Below are 13,480 nucleotides of genomic sequence, written 5' to 3'. Positions count from 1 at the left end.
GCCTTGACCGCCCTGATGCCGAACAAGAGTGGCCCAAAAAGCAGCAGAAGGAATACCCCTGGTGAACGTCAGAAATAGCATTGTCCGCTACGCTGCGCCGGCGTGGGGACGACAGCTTCTACAGAGGGACATTCATCGCACCACAATCCAGAGGGCGCACCGCTCAGGAGTACTCCGAGTAGCCAGCGCCTTCCAAACGGTTTCCTATGACGCCGCCTGCGTGGTTGCAAGCACCATACCACTAGCCCTCCTCCTAGAGGAGGACTTCCGCTGCCACGACGAAAAGGCAGCGACGGGAGGCGCAGCACCAGACATACGCAATCGACAACGCGAGAAGACCATGGAGCGCTGGCAGCAACAGTGGACAGCCGGTACAGAGCAGCAGCAGAGTTCGCCAGGTTTGAAGACAAGGAGACTGATCCCGGACATCTCGTCATGGGTTGGTCGCAAGCACGGAGAGATAGATTTCTATCTCACCCAGGTCCTTACCGGACACGGGTTCCTTCGTAGCTACTTCGTCAACAAAGGCATCCTGGAGGGCTCGCCTAAATGTCCGGTGTGTGAGCATGAATTGGAGGATTTCAACCACGTGATGTTCCACTGTCCACGGTTCGCTCGGACACAACTTGAGATGCAGCAGCAAAGCCACACCCCCTTGACGATGGACAACCTTGCAACGGAAATGTGTGCCAGCAGCAATACATGGGAAGCAGTCCGGACAGCCGCACGGACAATCTTCATAACCCTCCAAGTGAGGTGGAACGAAGAAAGTCCTCCAACGGCAAGACGACGATGACAACAGCGACGGCGGAATACAATCCAAGCGGAGCCGCAATAGCGACCTCCGCTCACCGCAACACAGGGCAACGAGATTAGACGCAGCGGCAGCAGCGACGACTAACCAGGGCAGCAGCAGGAGCTAAGGCCCACCTGGGAGCAGCGGCCACGGACGGGCGCACTAGTAGCAGCAGCTGCGGAAGGAAGGCACGAAGCAGCAGCAAGGACAACAAGGAAGACGACGCAGCAGTGCGTCAACAGCTTGGGTGCATCGCACAAACGACCCAGCATGGAGTACTACGCACATCAGCGCATCGGCAGGGTTCGGATCAGGTCGAGGAGTGGTTTAGTGAGGTCGCGTCGGCTGCTGGGTCCGCTTCACGGGCCCAGCGGAACGATGAATCCACAACCACATGAAAAACCACATAACCCATCTAGGGAGGCACGGTCGAGCCGCGACAGTCCCCTCTAGGTGGGAACCTTTTGAAGGTTCCCTTCCTGCTAACAAAAAAAAAAAAAAAGGTATGCTAAATTCCAAAATATATTAAGTGCCGATTTTATTCATGTTACTGGAATTGAGCTATTGCAAAAAAAAAAAATTCAAGATAATATCGATCTATATATCATACACAGCAAGCAACGAAGAAATGAAAACACACAATAGCCAAGCTTGCAACAACCTTTATATAGAAAACAATAGTAGTAGGATAGCCAATAGTAGTAGATTTTAATAGCCATCACACCAATTGGGGTGATGAAAAAACCTAGAAAGATGATAATGTAAGAATTAGGAACCTCAATTCTAATAATGACGAAAAACGATACAACCAATAACATCCGCAAAGATATAAACAAAAGAAGAACATTAATTGATCTTACATTAGTATCACAAGATATGTATATGGACATAGATAAGCAAATAACAAAACATCGCATTGGAAATCGTCAGCACAAAATTACATATTTAACCATTGATCAAGAAACCATAATAGAATAAAGAGTCATATACAAAAAATCTAAGATATTTGACCAAATAACAAAACTCAACTGTGATAAAGGACAAATTATTAGACGAATTAGTATAAAAATAGGCAAGGTAGTTAAAAAAAAAGTCTAAATAAAACATATACCTAAATTATACTGGAACTCGGATATTAGAAAGGCTTGAATTAAAAAAAATTAAACCAGAAAGCACAACGCATAAAAATGAAAAGACAGCAGCCAAATTATAATTAGAGATTAGTAAGAGTGCACAGATAACATTAGAAAAATAATAATTTGAACAAATTAAAACTCATCTACCCAAGAACTGTGGGATAAAGTGAAGAGAGTTGAAGGTAATAAGCAATCACCAAAAGAAGAAAACATAATACAAGTAAAAATAATTTGAAGTTAAAAAATAAGGGTCACCCTGTGCGAGGAAGTAAGATTATTATAGAGACGTCACGAAGACGAGAGAGGCAGTGCCCATTCGCCAACCGCCAAGAAGTGAAGATCGAATAAACTAACTTAACTTCACTCTTTGTTTTGCCCCCCTTTTACATACATAATAACAAAACTGCCAGAATATTTAAGCGAAGGAAAAATAATATATCAAGAATAATAAGAAAAAATAATCAATAAAAAAGAAAACTGTTCAAGGAGTATATAACATTACATATAAATTGTTAAAACATTTAGATACAACCACCACGAAATGCATAATAGATGAGATCAATGAAATGTGGCAAAAAGGGTAAATAAAAAAAAAAAAAACGATAACGATAATGATGAAAGCAATAGCAATCCCAAAATCTGGTAGAGTCTTAGAAAAAATCAGAAACTACATAATAATTGCACTTTTACCAACAATAATAAAAATCTGCAATACAGAGGACCTGGAGAAATTCAATAGCCACTGCACGATAAACAAAAACATACCTGAAACCTTCTTTGGATTCAGGAAGAAAAGATCAATTCAAACTACACGTACAAACTATCTAATTAACATATTTGTATCTTGAAAAATAAAAATTAAAAATTAAAAAAGGGGTTTAATTTTGTAGACTTAGGGAATGCAAGCAACCAAGCTAAATTAAATTATTTAATTAGAAATTTATTTGAGGCAAATCCACCACAAATAGTGAAATGTAGAGCAGAATTTAATTTTTTTTAAAGAACTTTTTAGGACCATATACTTTATTAGTAACAATAAGAAGATAAAAAAAACTAGCCACCGTTAGATTATCACAAAGGGTTGTGCTATCGCTTACGTTATTTATCAAATGTACAAGAAAGCTACACCAAAAAATAAGTTAGTTTACAAATACAAAGCTGGTGCAATACGCTGATGATTTTGTAATAGTGACAACAGGAAGAACTGGAAGAAGTTCTACATCATGAACTACAACAGAAAACCCAAAGAAGCCTTCAGGCATGCGAAGCAGATGCTTCAGCACTAAATTAAAAAATCAATATAGAAAAAAAACAAAACTAATGAAGATGGGAAAAGATAAAAACATGAGCTTAAAACTAAATAATAACAGTGTAAAAAATGTAAATAAATACAAATATCTTGAAACCATAAATGACAAAAAGCTTAACTTTAATAAACTCATAGAACACATGAAAATCAAAGCGATAGAAAGACTAAATATATTGGAAATATTATGCGCAAAATCAAATAGTATATCACCCCAAAAAGCCAGAACGATATACCGGTCCACCAAAAGAAGCCTAATAGAAAGAGGATCCTCATTTACAATCAATAACCAGTCGCAAATCAGCATCGGTTGAGATAACACGTATTTTGATTCGCTCTCGAGTTGTAACGATAATAGACTTCAATTTGGATTGTGCGTTGACCCCATTTCTCACAATGTGGGGAAGGGGAAGACCCAGGAGCAAACGGTTCAGGCCCCGCTCTTCGGACGTACCTAGAGTGGCAAACGACGCTTATAGCACAGATCCCACACAAAACTCTTTCTCGATCTCTTCTCTCACAAACTCTTCTCTTCTTTTGATTGTCTGCACTAGTGACATCGACGAAATTAAATGTTATAACGGTAAATACCAGCTCGTAAACGTAACTACAGACACCAAAAGTGCAAAAAATAACAAAGTCCCACCTTTTGTGGTAAAAAGTTCTTCTGTATCGCATGTGCATAAAAACGTAATAGCTGGAGTAGTGCGTAACACAACCAAACAGCCTTACGCAGGTACAGTTATGCAATTAACACTAAAGGCTTACCTAGTGTGGTACAACACCTGAAATCTTCCAATATATCGTTTCACACATACCAATTAGAAGAAGACAAATCAACTAAAATCATGTTACACGGACTAATCGACCTGCCGACTGACCCGGCGATCTACAGACACTGAACATTGAACAAATGTTCAATCAGCAAAACTGAACCTGGTCTACGCGCTCATTGAACAACGAGCAAGTCTGAGCTGTCAAATTGACAGAAGCATTTGACTGTTGTTCAAAAGCAATTCAAAAAAGTATCGAAATGGAAAGTTTATCACTTTTTAATGATCTGTTTTGGTTGTTGCAGAGAAGTTTTGCAGTTAACCTTGTTTTAATCGCGGCAAATGAAGCGGGGTAGAAGACCGGGAAAGAATAAACTCCTTAAAGAACGACCTAAAAAGAGCGAGTTTGCTATATTGTTTCCCAAGCTTCCTTTTCCTTTCTTACGATAGGGTAGGGGTAGCGATAGGGTAGTCTAGATTACGCACATCCCATATCAAAGGATATTTTCAACGATGTCGATCAGCTGCTTCTCGTTGACAAGCATGTTTTCCATTTTGCTGCAAAAAAACTATACTACATGATTTTCGTAATAAACAAAACTTCTATTTACTGCTAACTTAACGACGAACAATATATAAAATACAACCAGCATTCGAAGTCATTTCGAGTGAACTTTTGGGTTCTCAGCCCAGGTCTGAGCGCTGCATGGAGAGGTGGCATGCGGACTGTGGAACAGCATGTGATCAAGTCAGTTAATATCGCAGGATAACGAACACCATGCCACGATAGTAAGGGTGTCGACGAATGTAGGTATTTGACGTATCCGAAGTGTTGCTAAAGATGATGAGCATGCATTTGTTTTTTTATTGTTTTCATTTCAGTGTACATGTGCACGATCATTGAAAAGAAGAGAGAATGAGGCATGGACCACTTTCCACGTAGGATTACATACGGCGCGACTTTCGTCGGTACATGCGTTAGAAAAGATGACTCAAGCAACGCGGGTCTTTTTATTCTTTTGGAATTTACAACTGTACCAAAACAGGAAATGTAAATAAAAGTTAAATTAAATTAGATTAAATTTATTTATTATTTATTATTTATTTTATTATTTATTTTTTATTATTTATTTATTTATTATTTATTAAATTTATTAAAATTAAATTAAAAGTTAAAGTTAAAAGTTAATAACCTCTTCTGATTCATGATAGACGAGATTGTACAAGCACTTTCTTCACCCCATTTTGTTTTTCATTTATTGTAGGTGATTTTATGTGACACCGATTACAAAGTACTGGTACGACAGCCTGTATGAAAAGCCAACCGATCCACTTGTGGTACGACCGAGTGATTAAACAGCGATTACGAATGTTGGAACAAATCTATTGCTGCCGCCATCCATCATGTTGACGGAACCAACTTCTCGCTGCTCATATTCCGATCATCGAGGATCTTTGAAGCTACCAATACGGCTTCAACACGGCTGCCAAATCAATGCGATAATCTAGGGTATATAACATTAGAAATATATTTTTTTTGTTACATACAATAGTTGTAATTAGGGACAGCTAGTTCCATGCAACGATGATCCCGGATCGATAGGGATCACAATCCCCATACAAGGGATCATTATTTCAAAGCAATGATGATCCCGGATCGTTAGGAAACAACAGCGCTATTCAACAGTGATCCCGGATCATTCGATCCCATAGTATACGATTGGATCATTTTTTTCAAGCCTGGATCGGATCGGATCAACCGATCCAACTCCAACTTCTCATCACTAGCCGGTAGACCACCGGGTGAGGAAGTGTTAGAGATCATCAAAACAGAAAACCTGTTCCCTATAAGTATATAAAAACTCAACTTGAAAAAGAAGAGATACGACCAACACGCTGTGTATCTGTTACACTTCCGTGTTGGTTCAATCAACTTGTAGTTCTTAAATCAAATCAGAGGACTATCCCATTGCGTAGTATCGTGGAATTATTTATCTAAAAAATGTTATTATCGCTGTATTCGTGGTAGTAATGCAATTCTGTTTTGCGCGATGAACCATTCATTTGAGGTTATTAGAATCGTAAACTGGAATGCTAATAGTGTTCTAAATAAAAAAATTGGCTTAGCTAACTTTCTTAAAATTAACAACGTTGCTAAAATGATTGTAACTGAAACCTTTTTAAAACTAGACATAAACTTTAGTATTAGTAATTATATAGCCCATATATTTGATAGAACCTCTTGTCCCAAAGGGGGAGTTGCAATAACCGTAAGATCAGATATTACTCACAAAATTGAGAGAACACCAACATCATAGTCAGTATCAAGGATGGTAGCAAAATCAAAATTACTGCAGCGTACCGCCTTGGCTCAAGTAATATTGTTACCGATTTTTCAACCGACATAACCAATTTGACAAGATATCAAGGTAGTTATGTTATATGCGGCGAATTCAATGCGCATCATCGTACATGGAACTGTGTTAATCAAACTCAGCTGGAAAGATCCTCTTTGATCAGTCGCAAAGAAGTACCTTTTCCGTACATAATCCAAACACGCCAACGTTCTATCCTTCTGATGCAAACCGTTTACCTTCTACGCTAGATATTATTCTTTCAAATAACCTTCATGACATTTCCACACCGATTACTTTAACTGACCTATCCTCAGATCATTTGACGACACTTTTCTAAATCAAAAATTCAAAACCCACCAATGAACTGCCTAATAAAATTTTTGATTATGCGCATGCCGATTGGAATGTATTCAAAAAGTACATCAATACCAACCTTAATTGCACCCATAATCATTACATAATATAAATGATAAGTCACAAATCGATTCCATGATTGCAGAACTTAACAAAACCATACTCATTGCCCATAACTTAACTTATAACTTACAACATCGTTATTCCGCAGTTGTTGTTGTTTCTGCTTATAGAGACTTTGCGACTTGCGACGGTGGCTCGTGTTATTGTCTTTTTTTTTTAATTTGATTTTTTTCCATATAAATTTTTTTTCCCATATGTGGTGGTAAAGGTCGGTAGCTTTAAGGAATTTAAGCAGGTTGGATTGGCTATTAGGGTTATCGGACAGAATGAAGTCTCCGTTGTTAGATATATTAAATTTGTTGCGTTGAATGGTGTAGCCGTAGCATTCAGTTAAGATATGGGGTACGGTGATTGTTACTCCGCAATAGCAGCAAAGTGGAGGGTCTGATTTGATGAGTCGGTATCTGTGTGTCATGTTTGTATGTCCTATGCGTAGACGTATGAGTACTTTTTGATCAAGATTGGATTTTACATCTTCCCAAGTGTGTGTGTTAGATTTGGTTAGTCTTCTTAGTAGTCTGTGGTGTTGGACGTCCCAGTATTTGTACCAGGTATTTTTTATAGTTGAAGTACCCCAGGTTATCATATCTTGCTTTGATATTTCGGTATTCTGACTATTTGCTTCTTCACGGGCTTTGTTTGCTAATTGGTCAGCAGTCTCGTTCCCTTTTATACCAATGTGACTTGGTATCCAACAGTAGGTGATATTAGCTTGGGTATTTAGGTCTTCAAGTCTTTGGATATGTGGATTACGTGATCTACCATTTTCTAACGCTTTGAGTACGCTAAGACTGTCGGTGAATATTACGTTAGGTTTAGAAAGATTTGTGTCTTCTTCTGCAGCTATGAGGATGGCAATTGCTTCAGCAGAGAAGATTGAGGTGTTGTTCGGGAGTCTTATTGCGCATTTACATGTGGCTGAGAAAATACCGCAGCCCGCACTTTCATTTTTTACTGAACCGTCGGTATATATTTGATGGTGAAATTTGTATTTATTGTTGATCATTTTATAGAAGTGTTGGCGGGTAATGGTTTCAGTGTGATTTCGGCAGCTGTAGTAGAGGTCCAGATCTATTGCAGGTGATTTAGCGAGCCATGGTATTTGACCATATCTTACCTGTTTAATGATGTCAGGTATGTGTTGGTCAGTTTGTTGGAAGAAGTGCTGTTTGGTTCTATGGATTAAAGATTCCGCTTTCAAATCTTTTTCTAACATTCTGCCAGTTATGTTGATTAGTTTGTTTGATACAATGTGTTGAAATGGGAGCTGACCGCTTTCACAAAGGAGTGAGTCAATCGGGCTTGTTATAAATGCACCTGTGGCACATCTGAGTGCGGTGTGGTAAATCGGGGCTAATTTTTTAATGAAGGTTTCTTTTTGAAGAGATATTATTTCGATACCATAGAGTATTTTAGGTAAGAGCCATGTTTTAAGGATGGTAATAAGGATAGTGCGGGAAGAACGGAACCGACCACATCCGAGCATTTTGAACAAGAGGATTCTGTTTTTAACTGTGTTTTTTAGAATGGTACAATGTTTGGTGAACGTGAGCTTAGCGTCTAAAGTGATTCCTAAAATTATCGTGTTTTTGACTGTTGGAATGTTCACTTTATCTATTGTATGTTTCAGTTGTGACTTATTTTTTTTTATTACTGGAGTGAAAAAAACGTATTGCTTTGCATTTGTTAGGTGATATAACGTATCCAGTGGTTTTAGACCAATTTTGGATGCTGTATATACTCTTTTGTAGATTTCGATTGGATAGTTTGGGTGAGTGGGAGGAGGTGATTAGTACTATATCGTCTGCATAGATTAGGATTTTGGTGTGAGAGGGAATGGACCGGAGAAGTGACTCGGTACTGATCAGGAAAAGTGTTGGAGAGAGTATGGCTCCCTGTGGAACCCCATTTTCAAGGGATCTAGAGTCTGATAGTGTATTAGAGTTTTTTACTTTAAAGGTCCTGTTGGTAAGGAAGTTTTGAATGTAAGCCGTTAGGCGACCTCTGAAACCCCAACTTTTCAGTTGTTTCAGGATGGCGTGTCTCCATGTGCGGTCAAAGGCCTTCGCCAGGTCTATGACGGCACAATCAGCGACGGAATCATTCCTTTTTGCAGCTGTAAGTATCTCCTCCAAAGCAGCGAAGTACGTTTCCGTACCTCGTCCGCAACGGAAAGCATGTTGTTCCAAGCTTAGAAGACTACGATCTTCCAATTCCTCGTTATTCCGCAGGATATACTCAATTTACTCAATTCAAATAAAAAATCGACATATGTACCGACATAAGTGGCAAAGACACAGGCGTTCTTTAGAATTTAAAACCCAGTACTATTTTTATAGTAGGCTAATCCAAGTAAAACTTTAAGATTTACGTAATGAGAATTGGAGTAAAAACTTAATTGATATTAACCAAGAAAAATTATAATAAGAAAGTAACATGTAGGTTTGACACCTTTCATAAATAACTAATAACAATTTAAAGTAGCTAAGACACACAGATTAGTGAAACGTCTTAGGCATTAAAGCCACATGATTTTTAGATCTTCCTAGACACGTACCACTTAGGAGCAAAGTGAATTAATGCAGTCAGGATTAGAACAAGACACACAGCTAGGTAATATTTTTATAGCACACTCGATTATGCAAATGATGTAAATTAGAGAGAGTTCATCCAATTGCACAGCAGGACAATAGGAATTGTTACCAACATTAAAATATGTACAAACGCACCTGTGAAAAATCACGTACGCATAACACACGCATTAGAAAGAGATAGTTAATAATGTTTTTGCACAACAGAAGTAGAGGGTCAAATACGCCCATAAGGACAATGTAATTATTCCATATAAAAGGAGGCTCGCGCGGAGCCAAAAATCAGTCGCAGTCACTGTCCATTTGAACTGAATCGTACCACTAAGCCTATACAAGTGTACAGTTAAAGTTAAAACAAGTAATAAATTAAAAGTGAAAAAGGAAGAAACCAATATTCATCCACAATCATTCGTGTTTGAGATGACCTCGAGATTTAGCCCGCTACATGGCGACCGTGATACTGAGCCAAAATAAGAAGTAACACGAAAAATCAAAACTTCGCTAAAAGACACAAAATTAATGCAAGTATTCGCGATTGGGCGCCATAAGTAGACACTATGTTAGGCGATTAGACGGGCATGTGTTGGACGCATAACATTCGGTACAACAACAAAAAATATATAGTTATAGGTGGTATAATTACATTATATGTAAGATAATGTAATGTCATACCCGAACCACACAACCTTGCCCAACTGACAGTTACGCCAATGTCAGTTGGATGAGCCGCGCAAGGCTCTAAAACAGTCACTCCTCATCTGATCTCAAAGGAATAAAGAGCTAGTTTAATAAAAGGGACCCCCACGACTTATTATTATATATATACATGTATATACATAGAACGTACGAGATACGAGATACACACTTATTTCGAGAATAACGTAAGAGACCGAATCAATTAATCGTTACTATGTGTAATAATGTGCACTTCACTAATATAAAACTTTGTTCTAATAATCTTTGTTATCTAGCGTTAACAAATGTGAACAGCTTGACTATTCTCGGCATAAAAATATATTTTCAAAGAGGTACCTCATCCAACAGAGAGAGAAATGCTCACTCACTCACACAGATGAGCAGAGTGAGTGAGGCCCTCAGCTGCTCATTGCCCGACACTATTTTTGACAGTCCCTTCATTTTCAATACATTTTTTGTCTCTCAAAGCTGCAAAGTCTCCCTAACAAGACAGTCTAAGGTTTGAAGTAATTGATGGCCCAATGTATGTATTATTTTTCTATGGTTGGTTTATTTTTCTCTCCCTTAGTGAAACTTTTCAAGGCAAATGCAATGGGGTGGTCATTTCCGTTGCATATTTGTGAAAGTATGGCTCCACTTGCTGTGTCTGATGCATCGGTAGTGATAATAGATTCTTTCAAAAAGTCAGGGTATTTTAGGATCGTAACTGACAATAGTTTTTTTGCGTAAATTGCATTTTTGTGACCAAGAGAAGGTGTTTCATTTTTTTCAACAAATCCTTCAAAGAATTTGCGATTTTCGCAAAGTTGGGAATGAATTTGCAATAATAATTGCAAAATGCAACGAACCTTCTTACCTCGTCGGCGTTACACGGTTTAGGGTAGATCTTTATTGCTTTGAATTTAGATTCGTCCGGCTATATTCCTTTGTCTATATTTTTATTACCCATGTAAGTGAATTCTGTTTAAAAAAAATTACATTTTTGAGAATTCAATTTGAGATTGTAATGACGTAGTCTATTAAAAACCCGTTTTAAATTATCAAGATGGTGCCTTACAGTACATAATGTTATGATCATATCGTCTATATAAACGAAAGCACTCTCTGGTGTTAGTCCATCCATCGCTATTGTAATCAAGCGTTGGAAACTATTGGGACTCACATTTAGTGCAAATGGTAATCTTTTGAATTGATAGTGCCCTGAAGCGGTTGAAAACGCATTATATTTGCTAGAGTTTTTATCCAAGGAAATTTGATGGAAACCCGACATGAGATCCAGCGTTGTGTAATAATACTCACGGAACGTTCACTTCCTGTCCACGTCCACACGAACTTCGTGCAATGCCGAACATAAACGCCTATCCTTTACCGTACGAAAATTTAAACCTTCTATTTCTGCCGGTAAATGTAAAAAAACAATACTACCGAGCATTTTCGTGTGCTTATTTCGCGTAGTCTAAAATTTGTTCATGTAATTATATTTTTTATGTAGGTTCCAGACAAACCATTGCAAATAAAGAGTTAATAAAAAAAAATAATATTGTTCCAAAATACCGGGAACCGCTTCGCAATATGTTTGTAGTGTTTAAATATTTCATCACAAAAAAAAACAATGCTTTTCTTCCTAGTTAAACAACCATTAGTGTCACAGAAGAAGAATGTTTATCGATTTCTACAACCCTTTTTTGTCTAACGTCAGCATATAAACGTATTCGTTTAGTTCAAAACGGAAAGAAAATGTTTTTGATAGGAACTAGGGGGAAAGCTCCTAGATCCTCTCTGAACTTAACGCATGCTTCTATTAGAATGTCGCGTACGGAGCATACGGGCTGATCGTGCGATAACCGCTGTCTCGCTTGTTCGTACGGTAAAGGATAGACGTTTATGTTCGGATTTGCATGAAGTTCGATGTGGACGTGGGCAGGACGTGGACGTCCCGTGTGTGCCCAGCCTTACGGCACATGATCAGCTGCTGCGGCACATGATCGTCGTCCCATTGCGCTGCTTTGCACACACTCTTAAGCTGCTTCAGCCACATCCTCACATCTTCTCCTTCCAAGGCACTGAAGGATTCAATGCTATCTTCCATGTCTCTAAAGGAATTCACTTTTAGTCGTTTCGGTGCGTGTCGTCGTGGATTTTTGGGCGTTGATGTAGCTTTAATTGCTACGATACATTGCATCGGAATCGTCTTCATCACGTTTCTCGTTGCCGGAGTGTTGTGAGTCGTCTTTCTCACAATTACCGTCGTCTTCGTAGCAACGATCACCATCCTTTCTTGCCTTCTGAAGCATCACCATTTTCACTATTAGAGCTCGTCTTACTCCGATGGTTGATGATATTTTCGGCAACTTCCATCTTTCCACCTGTGGTTGGCAAACTAAGCTTTTCGCACTCGCGTATCAAACCAATCTTAGTAAAATTCTCGCACAGTTCTTCAACCGTAGTTATATTATCGTCTTTAGTTTGTAGCCAATGTATATGTTTAAGGGTTTTGTAGGCTATCATATATTTATTTGGTACGGATATTATAGCACTGTGTAACATAGTAGTAGTGTAACTTTGTGTTCGCGGTATAATCACTGAACGCATCCGTTAGAGCAGTCCTTACTCGTGGGCAGTTGATCGCAAACTGGTTGATGTGTGTGCAGAACTGCTTTGCACAGGAACGTGTGTGTGTGTGTGTGTTTTTTTTACAAGGAGTTTAAAATCTTCAAAAGACACCACTAGGGGCGACATGGGATTTTTACCCAGTAAAAAAATCTCCTTGGACTCTATGCACCCTCCCACGGGATCACCTCGCGGAATAACTTCGTTAGAGGGGCAGTGCCGTGGCACTCACTCTGACTTAGGTAACGCGCTAGCAACATACACTATCAGAAACTTACTGACGCTCACTGCACAGACATATCACAAAACACTTAACACTTAGGCGCGACCATTCGCCTGGTCGTCTCTCCACTGCCGCTGTAGCTCCACTAGGATCAGACGCATCGTTCTGGCTGCGGCTTCCCACAGATCTCCGCTCTGTAGCATCAACTGCATCAGGTTCGACTTGCATACCTCCGTTCCGCATTTGTCGTTCAGCTGCTGGCGCTGCTCGGCGAATCTTGGACAGTGGAACAAGGCGTGTTCCGCTGTCTCGTCATCGACCACACACGCTGTGCACCGAGGTGAGGATGTCTGTCGGAACCTGTGTGTGTGTGTGTGTTTTTTTTTTTTTTTTTTTTTACAAGGAGTTTAAAATCTTCAAAAGACACCACTAGGGGCGACATGGGATTTTTACCCAGTAAAAAAATCTTCTTGGACTCTATGCACCCTCCCACGGGATCACCTCGCGGTATAACT

General features: G+C 39.1%; 1 protein-coding gene across 1 annotated transcript; it reads left to right on the top strand.

Moving 5' to 3' along the window:
* Positions 1–340: 340 nt before the first annotated feature.
* On the top strand, positions 341–796 carry LOC128713338 (uncharacterized). Its single transcript, XM_053808200.1, has one exon. It carries the CDS (start codon positions 341–343, stop codon positions 794–796), a length of 456 nt encoding a protein of 151 aa, XP_053664175.1.
* The last annotated feature ends 12,684 nt before the right edge of the window (positions 797–13,480 follow it).

The sequence above is a fragment of the Anopheles marshallii genome, chromosome X (genome assembly GCF_943734725.1).
Source record: "Anopheles marshallii chromosome X, idAnoMarsDA_429_01, whole genome shotgun sequence".
NCBI classification, from domain to species: Eukaryota; Metazoa; Arthropoda; class Insecta; order Diptera; family Culicidae; genus Anopheles; species Anopheles marshallii.
The sequence above is the reverse complement of the archived record's forward strand: the minus strand, read 5'-3'. Positions and strand labels throughout refer to the sequence as shown.

Bases quoted from the DNA above. Each gene is read 5' to 3' on its own strand.
- LOC128713338 (XM_053808200.1), top strand. From the start codon at position 341: ATGGAGCGCTGGCAGCAACAGTGGACAGCCGGTACAGAGCAGCAGCAG.